The sequence below is a fragment of the Moschus berezovskii genome, chromosome 26, assembly GCF_049115385.1.
Source record: "Moschus berezovskii isolate FMDL1 chromosome 26, NW_MosBer_1.0, whole genome shotgun sequence".
Lineage (NCBI taxonomy): Eukaryota > Metazoa > Chordata > Mammalia > Artiodactyla > Moschidae > Moschus > Moschus berezovskii.
The window spans coordinates 28,892,755-28,912,692 of NC_142485.1; the positions used below are offsets into that span (position 1 = coordinate 28,892,755).

The following is a 19,938-nucleotide window of genomic DNA, read 5'->3' on the forward strand; positions in this document are numbered from 1 at the left end:
GCTAGAGCCCGAGAAGTATTTAAAACAGATCACATCCTGAAGTTGGAGGGCTGCAAAAAAAAGTACAAGTCGTCCAGGCCAGTCTGCAGAGGCTGTTGGGGCTTCCGCCCTGCAAAAGCAAAAGAACAAAAACCGGGCAGGCGACACGTCGCGACGAAATCTCAGCGGCAGAAGGGGAAGAGCATCACCTGCAGTTCGAGGCGTGGGAAACGCGGGCGGAGGAGGCCGGCGAGGAAGCCCGCCGGAGAGGTGCGCGCCGCGGGGCCGCTCAGGTGCCGGGGCGCGGCGGCGCCGGGGGAGACGCGGCGCGGTGGAGAAGGGCGGACGCTCCGCCGTCGGGACCGCAAGACACCGCGGCGGCAGAGCGGCCGGCCCGGCCTGCCCGCTCGCCGCCGCTACTGTCCGGGAGGCGGACCCCGCGGGAGCGCCCGGGTCTCGGGCGCGGGGCGGGGGGCGAGGCGGGGCGCTGACGTCACCTCCCCTCCCCCGCGGCCTCCAGGAGGGAGGGAGGAGCGCCGAGAGAGGCAGCGATCCGCCGCAGTTCCCGGCCGCAACTCGCAAACTCCGCGGCTCGGCTGCCCGGACAAGTCCGGACAAACTTGGTTTCTCCCCGGCCCTCGCGCACTCGCCTCCTTTTTCGCTGCTCAAGTTTTTTCCCCCCAGGACGGTAAGCCTCCGGAGATGCGACCACCTGGGCAGCGCGGGCGGATCGCACCCTCGCCGGGGACATGGTGAAGACCGCAGGGAAGAAGCGAAGTTGGTACTTCAGACACGGCTTCTAACAAACATCCAGATCGCGTGGGGATTACGGAGCTATCGGCACTTTAAAGCAGGGCCCAGAGGACTCGGCTGGAACAGGTGAGTTCCTTCTTTCGTGCAAGCCTTTCTGTCTTTTTAAGTTTAAACAGAAATGAAATGATGAGAGGGTGCTTGACTAGTACGGGGAAGCGTGTGCATCCTACCGACTTTCCGCTTGGGGAACAGCACCCTCCCACCCCCCCACCACCCCCAAAGGCTGTGCTTAGCTCGGGAATCAAAGATCAGTATGCACAGGTTTTGGAATTCGTGAAATACTTGAAGAGCACTGTTCAAAAGAACTTGAAAAGCTACCCCGTTTGTGCATTATTTCGAACGTAACTTATTATAGAAATGGTGCCCGGGGAGGGCGCCTCGGTGCTGCGTGATCCGCAGTGGCGCAGCGCCCTCTAGTCAGGACTCCCGGCGAAGCGCGCGCTCCCAGCGGGGCTCCGCGCGGACCGCGAACTTGGACCCGCCGGGTGCTCATGGAACGTGGGCGTGAGGTCCCTGGCCGTCACCCTAGGCTTCACTTACCACCCACTCCGGCCCCTTCTGTCTCTAATTTACAATTACCAGCTTGGGTGAACTGGATGCAGAAGCGGTGCTGGCAGAAAGCGGGTTTTTTTTTTTTTTTAATTTTTGGGAACCCACTCCCCATCCCCCTAATGTCCCAGAACCTCTGGGTTTTGGGTTAGGGAGCACTGACTATTGAGAGGACAAACGTGGAGCTTGAACTCTATCTCTCATTCATGTGAAGGTAATTAGAGGGTAGCTAAAAGGCACCTCCTTTTCGTTCCTTTGGGGCTAAAGGATCATTTAAAAACGTGGCAGCACCGGACTCTGAAATCTACATCTCTGGCTTGGCTGTTCTTCTGGCGACGAAGTGCGACTTCTTCCAGGCAGTTAGGTTTCTCAGTCGACCTGGCCGGCAAATCGGGATTCCCCAACAGATGTTTTAATTCAAGTAAGCGTTATTATTTATTAATGAATAGTGGTTTTTCTCCAGGAATTCTTGTACGCCATTTCAAAATCTTGTGATTGTATGTTATGGGATGGTGTCTTTTTAGCCTTTTTATTCACCCCCTCCTATCCCCCAGCCCTGCATACTGCCCCTACAAACTTGGCGTTCGCGTGTGGCTGTGTTTCGTTTCGAGTTAGAATTCGGTCCGGGGCACCAATGAATTGAGCTTGGAGATCAGGTCACCTACTTCCTAGGTGTTTCATGTATGAAACTGACCTGTAACCCCCGGAGCGCTTTGCGCAGTTATGGCCGTAGCCAAATGTTTGGATGATGTTTGTTGGATGTGTGAATTTGTGTGTATTCTAAATAATACGCGGGAATACACTACGTACTCTTTAGTGCCGGGAATCAGCACACTCATTCTGCAGGCGTGTTTTCTCCTTCCCAGCCACGACCCGGTAGACACTTTTTTTCCTAATCATCGTCTTTGAGATGGCCTAAGAGTAGGCTGCATTAACTTTGAACTAAGGCAGTTCCCTCTTTAACCCTAGACTCCCTCGCCCCCATCGGCCTGGTAGCTCCTCCAGCAGCCCCCTCCCTCCACCGGTTCTGGGGAAATCATCTCTCTTTGTCCTCACAGTGTTAACGTATTCTAGCTCCACAAACTTTCCGAGGTCACGTCCGCCCTCTTCCCCAGGCTGTTTCCCTACGCCCGGGAGCATTCCAGGCTGCGCTGAGCCGGCGCCTGGAGCTTTGCCCGCGCCGAGGATGGGCTCACAGCTCCGGGATACCCCGACTGCGCGCTCGGGCTCGCGGAGGGGGGCGGTTTCCCCGAGGTTTCCCCTTCTCCCTAAAGAACCTGGAGTTTCACGTTATACTGCGTTCACGCTTTGCGGGCTGTACTCACCGGTGGGAAAGAGCACGAGGCGGCACAAGCTGCCTTTTGTCCCCGCAGCCTTGGGGATCCCGGGGCGTGCGCCGGGGGAGGCCGGCCTTGGGGTTCGTAACCCGGGCCTGGGAGGTCCCGCGGTCTAACCTCTGCACAAAGAGGTCGCGGAGGAAGCGTTTTCACTTTCCCGGGGTTTCAGTGTAGATTGAAGAAGGAAGTAGATTCCCATCAAACTGCATTCCTTTTCAGACCTTTTGTAAGACTTGATTCCGCCGAGCAAGGGCAGACCTGCAACCACGGCATTCAAATGCAGATTTAGGAATTCCCTCAAGGTACTCGGAAATCTAAACGGGAGGGGGGAGGCGTGGGAAGCTTTTTCTTTAAACCCATAGCTGATTTTTTTTTTTTTTTTTTTTTTTTTTTGGAGCTAAGCTAATGTTTCCCCTCTCCTAGCAGGGAACATTCCATATTAATTCCTTGCACAAATCTGTGCTGGCTATAACTAACCTCGGCGCTAGAGCGATCTGTTTTCTCCTCGCGGTGTCGCTATATCTTCCTGGGCATTCACTGATCTCCTGGCAAGGAGCCGGTCGCTGTAGCGGCCAGGAGCTCCCTGACCCTTTGGCCGGGCTTCGCGTCCCGGGGGCCCGGCGGGCTGGGGGGATGTCTGGCAGCCCCGGGGAAAGTAGGGTCGAGAGTTTCAGCGCGGGAGAAACTAGCGCCGGCGCGGGCGGGCGTGGCCGGGAGCGGAGGGATATCCCCCGCGCCGGGTGCGTGAGCCGCGCGGGGGGCTGCGCCCGGCGGCCAGGGAGAGCGGGGCGCGCGCGCGGGCGTCCGGGCGCTGCCTCCAAGCAGGGGCGCACGGAGAGCGCGGGCGAGCCGCTCGCGGGGACACGATGCGGCGCGGCGGCCCCAGCCAGGCGCCCGGCCGACCCGGTCCCTGCCCGGGGACGCGCTGAGGCGGCGAGGCGCGCGCCCCCGAGAACTCTGTGGCGGCCACTTGGGGCCAACTTTGCTGTAAGTTGGAAGGAGGCCAGAAGGGCCCGGGAACTGTGGGCGAGGGGCGCGGCGGCGCTCGCGGTGCCATCGCCGACCGATCGGTCGGGCACCTTGCTTCTGCGGGCTTGGAGGGCTTCCACCCGGCTCGGCGCGGGTGGGGTCGGGGGGACTCCTGCCCGGAGTGCCCAGCCCAGGATCGTGCCCCGGCGGCGCCTGGGAACGGAATGGAGAGAAAGAGACCCCCCGGATGGGTGGTAGGTGCCCAGGCGCCTGCTCGTTGGGAAAGTTCAGGGCAGGCCCCGGGGGGTTCGAGCGGGTGGCGCGCGGGAGGCGGAGAGGCGGGAGCGGGTAATTCGCGACGTGACCTGCCTGGTAATCACCGATCCAAGCACTTGGATCGGGCGGGCGGCTGGCCGCCCCGCGCCGCCCCGGCTCTGGCTCCCGGAGCCATTGCTGGAAATCCGAGCGGCGGCCGCGGCACGGGACTCCGGGCGCCCGCAGGGCCGAGGACCTGCGCGCCGGCGCCCGGGAGCTGGGAAACTTCACGTGCGCGCTCCGCGCTCTCTCCTCCCCGGTAACACGCGTGTCTGCCGAGGACCTAGCCGATCTCGCTCCGCGGCTGTTGCTTCCGATTTGCGAGAGATTTCACGGCATAGGTGTGATGGGAGGAGAGGCCAGCTGCTGAGGGATGGGGTTTTTGAAATGGAGTCGCCGGTTTCCTTGGATGTTTGTGCCCTGGCTGGGTGGAGGGAGTGCTGCCCTGAAGTTTGAGTGGTAGCTGGTTGAAGGTAGTTAGAATAGGTGCGGTTGAGAAATCTCCGGACTAAACATTTGCAATTGTGCTGTCAGGGTGTTTGTAGCTTTTTTGGAAGTGAAACTTTAAGGTCTTTTTTTTCTTTTTTTTTTTAAGGAAGAGATTCTCTGGTTCTTTGGTGCGTTTTTTTCCTCTAACTGCTTTCCTCTAGGAAGCTAACTTTCTCTAGTCTCTGAAGATATTTTTGTTCCCACGAATGTGAACGGCGGAGCTTTGAAGACAAGGACGCAATTGTATGCATTAGGAAAGTAAACTCATAAATATTTTCTATGCAGTTAGAGGGTTTTTTTTGTTTTGTTTTCTTTTTTTCCGCATGTGTCTGAACTGTGCTTTCATTAAATAGCTTTTGTTAAGCAACTTCCCTGGTGCCTAGTAGAGGAGTTTGTTTTTTTTTTTTAAGCTTGGATATTTACAGTGATTATGAAAATTGGAAAAGATCTAGAACGCAAGTGATCTTCAGTTATTTATGTATTTTTCACAGAAGCCGATTCTTAAGGCTTCATACAAGTTGAGTTAGGTTTCAGTAGTTTTAAGAAGATAGCTGCACATGTTAAAACTGGACGATGGTGCTGTTTTTTCAGTTTACTTTTAGTTGTTCTTCTCAAGCATATCCAGTACTGCAGTTGCTCATAAAATCCAAGCACATAGGTGTTTCTCCAGCTGTATAGGCTCATTCTGATGTTTGGCTTTGCCTTCAGTGTTTTAGGACAGCTCTAGTTCCACAGTGGAGCTACCGTCTCCCTTTCTTTTCTGTAGGGCTGCCCTGGTGGCTCAGACAGTGAAGAATCTGCCTGCAATGCAGGAGACCCAGGTTCGATCCTAGGCTGGCAAGAGCCCCTGGAAAAGGGAATGGCTACCCACTCCAGTATTATTGCTGGAGAATCCCATGGACAGAGGAGCCTGGTGGGGCTACAGTCCATGGGGTCACAAAGAGTCGGACACGGCTGAGTGACTGACACTTTTCTTTGCTATTTATTTAAGCTTTAAGATGGGTGAAAAGCGCTTAAAACATTCCGTAATTTTTAAAAACAGCAATGGATATAACTTAGAGTTATGTCAAACTTGGTGTTTAACACATTCATTGTCAGGTTTGATCTGAGTAAAGTGTGTGATTGTGTACCCGTTTCTTGAAAAAGGAATACCTTAAATGAGCCAAATTCTTTGGCATTCTGAAGGGAAGTAAGATTATTAGAGGACTTCATAAAATATTTCAGGCCTCCTGTATATATATTCCTTTGTGTCTTAATTAGTCACTAAAAGTACTTCTGGTAGCTCTGTGGTAAAGAATCCGCTGGGCAAGGCAGGAGATTGCCAGTTTGATCCCTGGGTGGGGGAGATAGCCTAGAGGAGGAAATGGCAACCCACTCCAGTATTTTTTCCTGGGAGATCCCATGGACAGAGGAACTTGGCTGGCAGCAGTCCATGGGGTCGCCAGGGGTCGGACATGACTTAGTGACTGAGCACACACACACACAGTACTCCCAGTGGGTTCCCACCATGTTAATAGACCATTTAAATCTGTGTAATGGACAGGTGCCAAAAGAGGACTCTAAAAATGATGTCCAAAGTAACATTGTTTTCCTTGCCCTGGTCCCATGCCTTGCTAGTGTATGTGTTTGGACTTAGCTCCTAAGTCATTTCTGAAGTAGTCATTTGTTTGAATGATAGAAGTGAAAGAGATGTTACAGATTTTTTTAACTCTCTTATCCCTGTTTTCCCACCCAGGTTTGGCTGATTTTACATGGAATCAGTAAACTGAATCAAATTAGTGCATTATTGTTGCATTAAATGTCTCCGTGGCCTAATTTGTGGCCTAAAGGACCTGATTTAATAGCAGGAAGCTGGAAGGCTGGGTGTCTATTTAATATTTATGAGTGGGAAACTGTAATAGGTAAGGTTTCTTTTGGACCAAATTATATAGTTGATGAAGCCAAGGTATGTCTTTTTGTCTCAACTAATTGTTCAATTTGCAAGTGTTAGTTTGTCCTTAGGCGCTGGTAAGGAGTTGTTTGAAGTGAGCGATGTAGATGATTCATTTAACTAATATCAGTAAGGTGCTGTTTTTTCCTTTTCTCTTGTCTGAAAGCAACTTTTTATTTGAAAAATCTATTGAATTAAATGGGGAATCTATTTCACAACATATAAATTTTAAAAATCATCTTTAAGTCTGAGATTTAATTATATTGCCCAAATTCTGGCTTATCTCGAAAGGTTTATTATATATGTGGAGATAAGTCTATAATTAAATGTCTTCTACAGACCACTTAGGAAAATCAGTAATTATTTAATTCTTATCTTCATATAATGTTCAAGCATAATACTTCATAATAAGCTCACTGATCTGGCGTTGCCCATAGCCACTTTGGAAGCATTTTGAGGTAGATGGTGACCCCTTTCTGAGCTGCTAGAAATTAGAGCCTTCTTCAGGGCACCTGTCTGCAGTCCTGTTACTGGCCTAGTGGTTGTGCCTGGATTTTCTGTTGGGTTTACAATGATGGATGTGTTAATTTCCCACGTTATTCCTCCTTATCCCGCTCCCAGCAGCCTCCCTTCGGTCCTGCCTTCTGTTTTCCATCCCCGATCCTCGTCCATCTGTCCATTGATGAACCTGAACAGCTGTAGATCTCCTCTGTGCCACACACTGAGCCATATAGACTGAACAGTGGTGAACAAAGCAGGTGTCCTGCTCTCAAGAAGCTTACAGTCCAGCAGGGGAGAAGGCCAAATGAACAATGATCTCCAGCGTGATAAGAGAGATCTATCCGGGTCAGAGTAGTCCGTCATAGCACCTCAGTGAGCTAGGGATCTGGGATTGGGTGGGTGTTAGGTTAGGGTGGGGTCTGTGGGAAGAGGGAATCCAGGAGGGAATGGTTCAGAGAGGGGACATAGATGCAAAACAAGTTGTAGAAATCTTAGCTGTGAACTTGATTTGTGGTTTGATGAATGGTGAGAAAAAAAGACCAAAGCATACCAGTTCTGGGTAGATAGTGCTACCCCCTGCCCCCATTTTTACTGAAAAAAAGTATAAAGATGGCTTAAAAGGATTTAGTATGCACCCAGAAATAAACAGGACTTGCCCATTCATTTTTCAGTGTTGAGAATGGAAACTTTTAAAACTACTGTCTGTGGCTATTATAATTTATTAGAAAAATGCAGGGTTTTGTCCGGTTGTGAATGTCATCTGGAAGCTGTGAATTGGTTATAGCTGAGTAATAAGCAGGCTTTGTAAGACAGACAGTACTCTTTATTGAGTCCTGTTAAGTGATTTTAGAGATCATTAAGCATTTATTTAATATACAGTATCTTTAAAAAGCTAGAGTTGTTTACATTCCTTATTGTCTTTTGACAACTTCATGACAGTTCTCTTTGAAAGCATAGTTATCTTCCTCACTGTTTAGACATCTCTAGAATATGCTTTTAAAATGTGACCCTACCCAAATCGAACAGGAAGCTCTAAATTTCAGTAATAAGTTGAGTTCTAGTGACATTCTCACTGAGGTCAGATAGAAGATAGGAGTGTGATAAGGGAAAACACAAAATTTTTGAATATTTCTGTGTAACTTTATTATCGTATGTGGGATGGAGAGTCTGATCCTGCTTCCCTCTTAGATAGAGGGCTGGAATGGCTAATGGTGTGCATAAGAGTTGTGACTTTGAATAATAAATATGCAACATTTAATAGAATGTATGAATTGCATCATGTCGGGTCCCACCTAGCACTTCTGAATCTTCATTCAGAAGATTCAGATCTAAATACTAGATCTGGATACTTGATCTAAAACTTAGGCAGTATGTTCTCAGCATGGGGCTGTGTTCTGTTGTGTGAAGCCTGTGTGGTGGCAGGAATTAACTGAAACACTTTACATGGAAGTGTTGCTAATGAAGAAACACGAATGTGTTAATACCTGACTTCTGCCATAAAAATGATCTTTTTTATGGATTTTCAAAAATCTATGCTAAAGATACTTAAGCTTTCGACCTGAGGCCCTTTTCCCTAAAGGCTGAACTAGGTAAGCATTCTTTGTTTTCACTTTGCAAAATGCACAGAAGAAATCCTGGATTACTATGTTCAAATAGTGTGATCACCTTCTAAATATCAAAAGTGTAGCCTTTGGCTAAAATGGTTTTTGGAGTTTAATTTTCGTAAGTGTGAGCGCTAGGTAATAATGTACTTTTTAGATGAAATGGTATTGGTATCTTTCTAAGATTTTGTGTGTGTGTGTGTGCTTTCCAGCTTTGCTGTTTGTTTTACATAGAGTAGTAGCCACAGTTTCTTTGATCATGGCATTTTAAGGTGAAACCTGAGTTCACAGTTCTTGGTTAAATTACTGTAAGTTTAACAGTATCTCTTGGGCTTCCCCGATGTCTCAGTGGTAGATAATCTGCCTGCCAATGCAGGAGACACAGAAGACACGAGTTCCATTCTTTCTAAGTCGGGAAGATCCTCTGGAGAAGAATGCTTCCAAAGTGGAATAATACTGGATCCTCCGCTCCAGTATTCTTGCCTGGAAAATCCCATGGACAGAGGAGCCTGGCAGGCTACAGTCCACGGGGTTGCAAAGAGTCAGACACAACTTAGTGACTAAGCAACAACAACATAACACTATCTCTCAGAAAGTGGATTTTTTTTTTTTTTCTGATGAAAAGCCTTTCCTTTAATAGTTTATTATGGTTACAGTGGCATCCTATTAGCCAAGTTTGCCGAGTGAATTCAGGATTTTAAGAGGTCTCAGTTATGAACGTGGCCAAAAAAGTTGAACTGTGGTGGGTGAGTTGTGAAGGGTAAGAGGTGATGGGAATCCAGCTGTGAGGGAAACGTGGGAGGCAGCAGAGGCTGCAGGGGCCGCTGGTCATGGAGATGCTGTGGGGAAGAAAGCTGCAGTGGTTTGACATCTTGAGCCCTTCTCCTTGCCATTGGGGTGAAGGGCGTGTCCAGGGCCCCCGTGGTATAGGGATCAGCAGGGCACCAGCCAGTATAGATGGGTCACTGTCAAGTCCTCATGTGAGGATTCAGATGTTTAGAGAGATCCCTTTGCTTACCGTGTCACTGTCACACCACTTCTTGCTTCTGCCCCAGTGGCTGGTTCCTCTTGTCTTCCTCCTACATCTTGGAGGATAGCAGGGCTCTGTCCTTGGTTTCCCTTTCTTGTCTCTCAGTGTCCTCTTTGCGGGTGATCTCATTTAGTTTTCTGCTTTTAAGTATATTAATAACATCTTCCACATTCTGACCACTGTCCGGCTTCTGTCTCCAGGGCTGGGCCTTTCCTGCATGTCTAACTGCCGACTGGAAATCATTACTTGGATAGCAGTTAGCACTTCTGTCCTAACATGTCCAAAACTGAACCCCCGATTGCACTCCCTAAAATCTGCTCCTCCCTCAGCTCAGGCTTCCCTCTCTCTGAAGGGAGCGGGCTGAAGCCCGCTTCCAGCTCAGCACACAGTCTCCAGGATCTTCTTGGATGTCTTCCCCTTTCTCTCCTCCTGCCTCTACCCTCCAGTTCATCAGCGAGTCCTGAAATGGATCCAGAATGTCCCCCTCCTCCCCACCCGTTCCATGACCGCATTTGGGCAGAGCCACCAGGGTCTCTAACCTGTACAGTGTCTACTGCACTGTCTTCTAACTGGTCTCCCTCGAGCTTTTACCCCGGCCACCCTCCCTCCTGTTGTCCACTCTTGTACCTGAGTAGCCCTTTCACTTTGAGTTCAGTTCAGTTCACGTTCAGTCGTGTCCAACTCTTTGCGACCCCATGGACTGCAGCACACCAGGCCTCCCTGTCCATCACCAACTCCCGGAGTTTACTCACTCATGTCCATCGAGTTGGTGATGGCCATCCAGCCATCTCATTCTCTGTCGTCCCCTTCTCCTCCTGCCCCCAGTTCCTCCCAGCATCAGAGTCTTTTCCAGTGAGTCAACTCTTCACATGAGGTGGCCAAAGTATTGGACCTTCAGCTTCAGCATCAGTCCTTCCAATGAATATTCAGGACTGATTTCCTGTAGGATGGATTGGTTGGATCTCCTTGCAGTCCAAAGGACTCTCAAGAGCCTTCTCCAACACCACAGTTCAAAAGCATCAATTCTTTGGCGCTCAGCTTTCTTTATAGTCCAACTCTCACATCCGTACATGACTACTGGAAAAACCATAGCCTTGACTAGACAGACTTTTGTTGGCAAAGTAATGGCTCTGCTTTTTAATATGCTGTCTAGGTTGGTCATAACATTTCACTTTAGATTCCAGCATGTCACTCCCCTGTTTTCATTTTATTTGTAGTATTAATAGCATCCAAAGTCCTACAAATCACCTTTTATCCATGGAGCCACACTGATCAGAAGAAATGATAAAGACATAATTAGGAGAGGAGAAGGCAATGGCAAGCCACTCCAGTACTCTTGCCTAGAAAATCCCATGGATGGAGGAGCCTGGTAGGTTGCAGTCCGTGGGGTCGCTAAGGGTCGGACATGACTGAGCGACTTCACTTTCACTTTTCACTTTCACACATTGGAGAAGGAAATGGCAACCCACTCCAGTGTTCTTGCCTGGAGAATCCCAGGGACGGGGGAGCCTGGTGGGCTTCCGTCTATGGGGTCACACAGAGTCGGACACGACTGAAGTGACTTAGCAGCAGCAGATCTCCCTCACAGAAGAACTCTAGATGATTTATGTAGCAGAACTCTCCACCCCTTACTAGTGGACTGCATAGTGACTTCCTTCTAAAGGGTACAGTAGGGAAACCGGGGAGCGAGTCTCCCACTGCAGAGAAAGCAGACAAGTCCTGCTTCAGCCCGGTGACCAGGGTCAGCATCAGCACCGAGGCAATGTGATGAACACGGCACTTCACCCGCTGCTGCTCGGCCTCCCCTCAATGCATAGCCCCAGTCTAATCATGCGAAAAACATCCGACAAATTCCACTTCAGGGACAGTCTACAAAATACCTGACCAGTACGTCTCAAAACAGTCAAGGTCATGAAAAACAAGGCAAATCAGAGAAACTGTTAGAGTCCAGAGGAGTCTGAGACGATATGGTGACTGAATACAACGTGGCTGTCTTGGCTGGGATCCTGGGACAGACAAAGGGCATTGGGACTAGACAGTGACTAACAGTGTATTAATATTAGTTCATTAGTTGCGACAACTGTACGATCATTAGGAGAGATGTTAATAGTGGGGAACTTGTAATTTTTCTGAAAATCCAAAAGTTTTATAAAATGACAGGCCATATAAAAGGATCTCCTTTGCTGCTCTCCCCTCACCCACTGTGCCAAGCCTCCGTGGTCTGTCTCTTTGTGGCTTCTCTAACAAGCACTTCTCTCCCAGACATGACTTTGAGCTTCAGGGGCCATTTGGCACTGTCTGCAGACATTTTTTTTTGCTGTGGCTGCGGGAAGGAGAGGCTGTAGGCTTTTAGTTGGGTGGAGAGCAGGCTTAACACCAAAGGATGCCTGGGGCAGCTCTCTGCCCCACAGCCCCTCTTGCCCAGTCAAGAATTATCTGCCCCGAACATCAGTACGGCTGAGGTTGAGAAACTCGTGTCGTTTTTCTCTCTTCCTTCTGTGTTTCTGACTACCGTCTCTATTTGTTTCTGCTTTATTTTTCTCCTTAGCCCTCATCAGCAACATCTGATAGGCTCTTTGTTTCCATGTTTGTTTGTCTGTCACCAGGAACTGTACCTTCCATGAGGAGTTGATCGTATGTATCAGCAGCATGTAGAACTGTTCCAGACACGGTGGTCCAGCACAGTGGTGCGTGCATGCTCAGTAGTATCTGACTCTTTGCAACCCCATGACCTGAGCCCACCAGGCGCCTCTGTCCATGAGATTTTTCAGGCAAGATTGCTGGAGTGAGCTGCTATTTCCTACTCCAGGGGATCGAACCTGAGTCTCCTGTGTCTCCTGCATTGGCAGGCAGATTCTTTACCTGCTGAGCCATCAGGGAAAATGGGTATGGTAGGTGTTCATTAAAGAGGTGTTGAATGACTCAAATAGTGAAAAGTGAATTCATGCTAATGTGTGTGTGTGTGTGTATATGTGCATACATATATATGATAAAGATTCACATAGTAAAGTGAAGGTGTAAACATTCCCCCAGCTGCCTATTCTCTAGAAGTTACTACTGTTAACAGTTTACTTCTTATCCATTCAGAATTTCTCAGTCATTTTTAAGCACATTCATGAACTATGCATGTTTTTATCTCCCCTTCCTTTTTGCAAACGTAAATGGGATTGGTTTAGTTTTCCCTGTTAATATATCTAGACATCTTTACATGTCAGTGTATAGCATACTCTCTTACTCTTTTTGATGACTCCATAGTATTTTATTAGTAGAATTAAGCAAAAATATTTTGCAGTAGAATCCTGGATTAATATTTTGTTGTAAAGTGGATACTGTTGATAGTAATATTGTGTTCTAAAATAAAGGTGCTTGTGCAAACATCATCTTTTTAATGGTTCTTTAAAGCATTTTCTTTACATTTTATCTCTGGTTTGTGAATGCCTCAGAATCAGGATCTTTGCCTTTTAAAATAGTTCTATGAGTTGTTGAATTCCATATACCTAGCACAGTCTGGGAGAAGGCAGTGGCAACCCACTCCAGTGTTCTTGCCTGGAGAATCCCAGGGACGGGGAGCCTGGTGGGCTGCCGTCTATGGGGTCGCACAGCGTCGGACACGACTGGAGCGACTTAGCAGCAGCACAGTCTGGGGCTTCCCTGGTAGCTCAGCTGGTAAAGAATCTGCCTGCAATGTAGGAGATGCCGTTTCGATTCCTGAGGCGGGAAGATCCCCTGGAGGAGGGATCAGCCATCCATTCCAGTATTCATGGGCTTCCCTGGTGGCTCAGATGGTGAAGAATCCACCTGCAGTGTGGGAGTCCTGGGTTCGATTCCTGGGTTGGGAAGATCCTGAGGAGGGCATGGCAACCCACTGCAGTATTCTTGCCTAGAGAATCCCATGGACAGAGGAGCCTGGCAGGCTACAGTCCATGGGGTCTCAAAGAATCGGACACGACTGAGAGACTAAGCACAGCATAGTAGTCTGTCTACTGTCCAGTTCTCAATACCTGTAGGTTGAATTCAGTCGTGAATCAAAGTTGTCACTTGTTTTGATAAAATCACCAGATTGTTGCATCCTCCTCAAATTTCCCTTGAGTATTAGATCTGTGGACCAAATTAAGAGAGAGTTTTGGGGAAAGATTGTCTTATTTTGTTTAAGTATCAGTTGTTCTAGAGGGCAGAAATCTGTCTGCTTTCCTGACTTGATCTGGTGAGAAGACGTGGTCACTAAAGAGCAAGTTAGGCTGCCCGACTTCAATGTGATTGAGTATCAGTTAAGCTTCTCATTGCTTTCAGCTTATCAGCTTTTTTCTTTTTTTTCCCTAATGAAATGACTCATGGGGCAAAGTTGGCAGTCGCTGAGTTAAGCTCCTCTGAATTTAAGTTGCCATGCTAATTTCCCCTGGCTGTTTGGCCAGCTCTCCAGCCTGCTGTTTCTCTCAGCTCGGGGAGCAGTCCCATTTCCCGGGTGTTCATCGGAGAGGTCCTTTTCAGGACCGCAGTGCTGTCCTTTTGTGAAGCTGCCTTGATTTACCAAGTGAACGATGTCGGTCCCTAGGGAAACAGTTGGTCTGAAGGTAGTTGTCCTGCTTCCCAGCCAGGCCCCAGCCCAGTGGTCTTGGCTGCCTTCCCCACTGGTTCAGGGCACCCCTTTCTCAAATGTCCCCTTTCCTCCCGCTTCACCCTTGGACCATCTGCAGTGCCCGCTACCTTGCTGATCCGGCCCCTCTACATGTGATCGCTTAGATGATTTAGTTTTGTATGTGTTTGTGTTTTGTGTTCAGGGGACAGGTTATTCAGAGCCATGAAGACAGTGGACCCTCTGAGCACTGGTTGTGGGCAGCAGTCATGACACCCCAGTGCTGATGCCAAGATCCACATCCCAGGTTGAGGGAGGGCAGGTCCTGTTGGACACCCAAGCTCTTGGTCTTCTTTTTCTAAACAGACTTTTTTTGGCTCAGTTTGTTGGTTCAGAAATGACTTCAGTATTAAACTTGATGATATAATTATTTTAATACCTTTAAATAGTTATATAGTGCCAAATGAGATGCTAAACCCTTGTATTATGTAGGGAGTGAACTTAATCATTCTTATAAAGAAATATAATTTCAGGATAAAGTTTGAAATGAGATTGTAAGCTGTCATTATGGGAGGTTATATAAAAGCACCATTGAGAGTTTTTTTGGTTGTTCTGATTTAGTTGTTCGAAGCTTCTCATGCTCAGAATAGTGTGGTAGTGTTAAGTTCATGAGGTTTTGAGTACATAATATACTGTATACAAGGAAATGTAGGCTTCCCTGGTGGCTCAGATAGTAAAGGATTTGCCTGCAATGCGGGAGACTCGGGTTCAATCCCTGGGTCAAGAAGATTCCCCTGGAGAAGGGAATGACAACCCACTCCGGTATTCTTGCCTGGGAAATACCATGGACAGAGGAGCCTGGTGGGCTACAGTACATGGAGTCACAAAGAGTCAGACATAACTGAGCAACTAACACTTTCCCTTTCACTTCATGTAAGTAAATGTAAACAAAAACTTCTCACATAGCGTAGTGGTAAAGAATTATGCCTGCTAGTGCAGGAGACACAAGAGACGTATGGGTGGGGAAGATCCCTTGGGGAAGGAAATCGCAACCCGTTCCGGTATCCTTGCCTGGGAAATCCCATGGACAGAGAAGCTTGGTGGGCCCCAGTCCACGGGGTCACGAGTTGGACATGACTGAGCATGCACACACCTGCACCGCACCAAGTGGAAACAGCCTTCACTGTGCACCTTTTTCAGCTCAGTTCAGTCGCTCAGTCATGCCTGACTCTTTGCGACCCCATGGACTGCAGCACACCAGGCTGCCCTGTCCATCACCAGCTCTAGGAGTTTACTCAGATTCATGTCCATTGAGTCGGTGATGTCATCCAACCATCTCATCCTCTGTCGTCCCCTTATCCTCCTGCCTTCAATCTTTCCCAGCATCAGGGTCTTTTCCAATGAGTCAGCTCTCCACTGACTTTGGTGGCCAAAGTATTGGAGTTTCAGCTTCAGCATCAGTCCTTCCAATGAACACCCAGGACTGATTTCCTTTAGGATGGACTGGTTGGATCTCCTTGCAGTCCAAGGGACTCTCAAGAGTCTTCTCCAGCACCACAGTTCAAAAACATCAGTTCTTCGGCGATCAGCTTTCTTCACAGTCCAACTCTCACATCCATACATGACCACTGGAAAAACCATAGCCTTGACTAGACGGGCCTTTGTGTACCTTTTTATCAGTTGGTTATAGTTGCCTTCCGGAGAAGGAAATGGCAACCCACTCCAGTGTTCTTGCCTGGAGAATCCTGTGGACAGAGGAACCTGGTGGGCTGCTATCTCTGGGGTTGCACAGTTGGACATGACTGAAGCGACTTAGCATGCATGCATGCATGCATTGGAGAAGGAAATGGCAACCCAGTCCAGGATTCTTGCCTGGAGAATCCCAGGTATGGAGAAGCCTGTTGGGCTGCTGTCTGTGGGATTGTACAGGGTTGGACACGACTGAAGTGACTTAGCAGCAGCAGCAACGGTATACTTGCCTTCAAGATTGAAGTGCAGGAATAAATTTTGTTGTAACAGCTGGCAGATGGTCATTAAGATTGTTGGAGTCAGTAAACTGAAAATTGTTCTTGACCTTAGTAATTCTAGAAATATTAGCAGCGTTGATACTTCTGTTGGAAAACCGTTGCACTTACTCATATTCTGTGTAGATGGGGAATGCTATATTAAAATGTGAGGTCTGAAACAAGCCTCACGAAAAAATGTACGCTTTTTGTTTATTTCCCTGAAGTAATGTTTCTTATTTGCTTGGCTCGTAGGTGCCTGACAGTTAAGCGATGGGGAGGCACTTGGCCTCGCTTCTGCTTCTGCTGCGCCTCCTCCAGCATTTCGGAGACGGTGATGGAAGCGGGACGCTGGAACAGACCCCCTTGCAGTTCACACATTTCCAGTACAACGTCACAGTACATGAAAACTCTGCAGCAAAAACCTACGTGGGGCATCCCGTAAAGATGGGCATTTACATGACAAATCCACTGTGGGAGTTAAGGTACAAAATCATCTCAGGAGACAACGAAAACCTATTCAAAGCTGAAGAGTACGTTCTTGGAGACTTTTGCTTTCTGAGAATAAGGACCAAAGGAGGAAATACAGCTATTCTCAACAGAGAAGTGAAAGACCACTACACGTTGATTGTCAAAGCAGTGGAAAAAAGTACTAATGCTGAAGCACGCACAAAGGTCAGGGTGCAAGTGCTGGATACAAATGACCTGAGACCCCTCTTCTCCCCAACCTCGTACAGCGTGTCTCTACCTGAAAACACAGCCATAAGGACCAGTATTGCGAGAGTCAGTGCCACGGATGCAGACATAGGCACCAATGGAGAATTTTACTACAGTTTCAAAGACCGAACAGACATGTTTGCCATCCACCCCACCAGTGGCACCATCGTTTTAACGGGCAGACTTGACTACGCAGAGACCAGTGTCTACGAGATGGAGATTCTCGCCGTGGACCGCGGCATGAAGTTATACGGGAGCAGCGGCATCAGCAGCATGGCCAAGCTCACGGTTCACGTCGAGCAGGCCAACGCGTGTGCCCCCGTGATAACAGCTGTGACCTCGTCACCGTCCGACCTGGACAGGGACCCCACGTACGCCATCGTGACCGTGGACGACTGCGATCAGGGCGCCAACGGGGAGGTCGCGTCTTTAAGCATCGTGGCGGGAGACCTCCTTCAGCAGTTCCGAACAGTGAGGGCCTCTCCAGGGAGCAGAGAATACAAGCTCAAAGCCGTTGGCGCCATCGACTGGGACAGTCATCCTTTCGGCTACAACCTGACGCTCCAGGCGAAAGACAAAGGAACTCCTCCCCAGTTCTCTTCTGTGAAAGTGATCCATGTGATTTCGCCACGGTTCAAAGCGGGGCCCGTTAGGTTCGAGAAGGAGGTTTACAGAGCAGAAATCAGCGAATTCGCTCCTCCCCACACACCCGTGGTAATGGTAAAAGCCACACCTAGCTATCCTCATTTGAAGTACGTTTTTAAAAGCACACCTGGAAAAGCTAAATTCAGTCTGAATCATAACACTGGTCTCATTTCGATCTTAGAACCCCTGAAAAGACAGCAGGCATCCCATTTTGAACTCGAAGTCACAACTAGTGACAGAAAAGCCTCGACCAGAGTCTTGGTTAAAGTCTTGAGTGCCAACAGTCACCCTCCGGAATTTACCCAGACAGCCTACAAAGCATCTTTTGATGAGAACGTGCCCGTTGGTACTACGGTCATGAGTGTCAGCGCTGTGGACCCTGATGAGGGTGAGAACGGGTACGTGACTTACAGCATTGCGAACTTAAATCACGTGCCGTTCGTCATTAACCATTTCACAGGCGCCGTGAGTACTTCAGAAAACTTGGACTATGAGCTGATGCCACGGGTTTACACTCTGAGGATTCGCGCGTCAGACTGGGGCTCGCCCTACCGCCGGGAGGTTGAGATCCTTGCCACCCTTACTCTCAATAACTTGAATGACAACACACCCCTCTTCGAGAAGATAAATTGTGAAGGAACAATTCCCAGGGATCTGGGTGTCGGGGAGCAGATAACTACCGTCTCTGCTATCGATGCAGATGAACTTCAGTTGGTGCGATACCAGATCGAGGCTGGAAATGAACTGGACTTGTTCAGCTTGAACCCCAACTCCGGGGTGCTGTCATTAAAGCAGTCGCTGATGGACGGCTTAGGGGCCAAGGCGTCGTTTCACAGCCTGAGAATCACGGCTACAGATGGAGAGAATTTTGCCACCCCGTTATACATCAACGTGACCGTGGCTGCCCTTCGCAAGCCAGTCAGCCTGCATTGTGAGGAGACGGGCGTGGCCAAAATGCTGGCGGAGAAACTCCTGCAGGCAAATAAGCTGCACAGCCAGGGAGAGGTCGAGGATGTCTTCTTTGATTCCCACTCTGTCAATGCTCACGCGCCCCAGTTCAGAAGTACTCTTCCAGCTGGGATCCAGGTCAAGGAAAACCAGCCTGTGGGTTCCAGCCTGCTTTTCATGAATGCTACTGATCTCGACACTGGCTTCAATGGGAAGCTGGTCTACGCCGTTTCCGGAGGAAATGAGGATAGCTGCTTCATTATGGACATGGAAACGGGGATGCTCAAAATCCTGTCTCCCCTTGACCGTGAGACGACAGACAGGTACACCCTGAACATCACAGTGTCTGACCTGGGCCTGCCACAGAGGGCAGCGTGGCATCTGCTGGACATCCGAGTCCTGGACGCCAATGATAATCCACCTGAATTTTTACAGGAGAGCTACTTTGTTGAAGTGAGCGAAGACAAGGAGATGAATAGTGAGATCATCCAGGTGGAAGCCACAGATAAAGACCTGGGGCCAAACGGACATGTGAGGTACTCGATTCTCACAGACACAGACAAGTTCTCAATAGACAGCGTGACTGGAGTGGTTAAAATCCTGAACCCCTTGGACCGTGAGGAGCAGCACGTGCATTACTTAAAGGTGGAAGCCAGGGATCAAGCCAGGGAAGAACCCCAGCTGCTCTCCACCGTGATTCTCAAAGTATCCTTAGAGGATGTGAATGACAACCCGCCCAAGTTTATTCCCCCTAATTACCGCGTGAAAGTTCGAGAGGACCTTCCAGAAGGGACCATAATCATGTGGTTAGAGGCCCACGACCCTGATTTGGGTCAGTCTAGTCAAGTGAGGTACAGTCTCCTGGACCACGGAGAAGGAAACTTTGATGTGGATAAGCTCAGCGGAGCCGTGAGAATCATACAGCAGTTGGACTTTGAGAAGAAGCAGGTATATAATCTCACGGTGAGGGCCAAGGACAAAGGGAAGCCCATTTCTCTGTCTTCCACTTGCTACATTGAAGTTGAGGTCATCGACGTGAATGAGAACCTCCATCCACCGGTGTTTCCCAGCTTTGTGGAAAAGGGTGCGGTGAAGGAAAACGCCCCTGTTGGTTCCTCAGTCATGAAGGTGTCTGCTCGTGACGAGGACACGGGACGAGATGGGGAGATCCACTACTCCATTCGAGACGGTTCTGGTGTGGGTGTTTTCAGAATAGATGAAGAAACAGGTGAGTGTGTTCTCGTTATGCTGCTTTGCGCGTCCCTCGCATTTCTTTCTAAAGTAGATGTACCCCGTGTTGACACCTTCACGGTTCCCCTTTGGCCCTTCGGGCTCAATGCACATCCATGCTTTCTGTCCTGTTGCCTGTGTCTTTGTGTAGTATGCAACCAGAGAAACCTGAATTGAAATCATGACCATTGATCCTGATCTCCAGGTTTGTTCTGTATTTTATCAAAAGCATCATTGTGAGTTTTCGGTAACTCTTGAGAGTCCCTTCCGAAGTTTTTCCAGCTGGTTCAGGTGCAGACACAGGTGACG

At 49.0% G+C, this 19,938-nt stretch overlaps 1 protein-coding gene across 6 annotated transcripts in view; it reads left to right on the forward strand.

Moving 5' to 3' along the window:
- Positions 1-725: 725 nt before the first annotated feature.
- Positions 726-19,938, forward strand: part of FAT1 (FAT atypical cadherin 1) — a 126,951-nt gene continuing 107,738 nt past the window's right edge. For 4 of the 6 annotated variants that reach the window (XR_016036509.1, XM_055416455.2, XM_088832718.1 and 1 more), the window contains exons 1-2: positions 726-858; positions 16,345-19,627. Coding sequence is in view for 5 of the 6 variants with exons in the window: in XM_055416455.2 (XP_055272430.2) it covers positions 16,363-19,627 (3,265 nt within the window). In the remaining variant the exon portion in view is untranslated. Of the gene's footprint in view, positions 859-1,614; positions 1,763-3,512; positions 3,666-16,344; positions 19,628-19,938 lie in introns of those variants that run through there. The other 2 variants (XM_055416454.2, XM_055416456.2) reach the window with 2 other exon arrangements.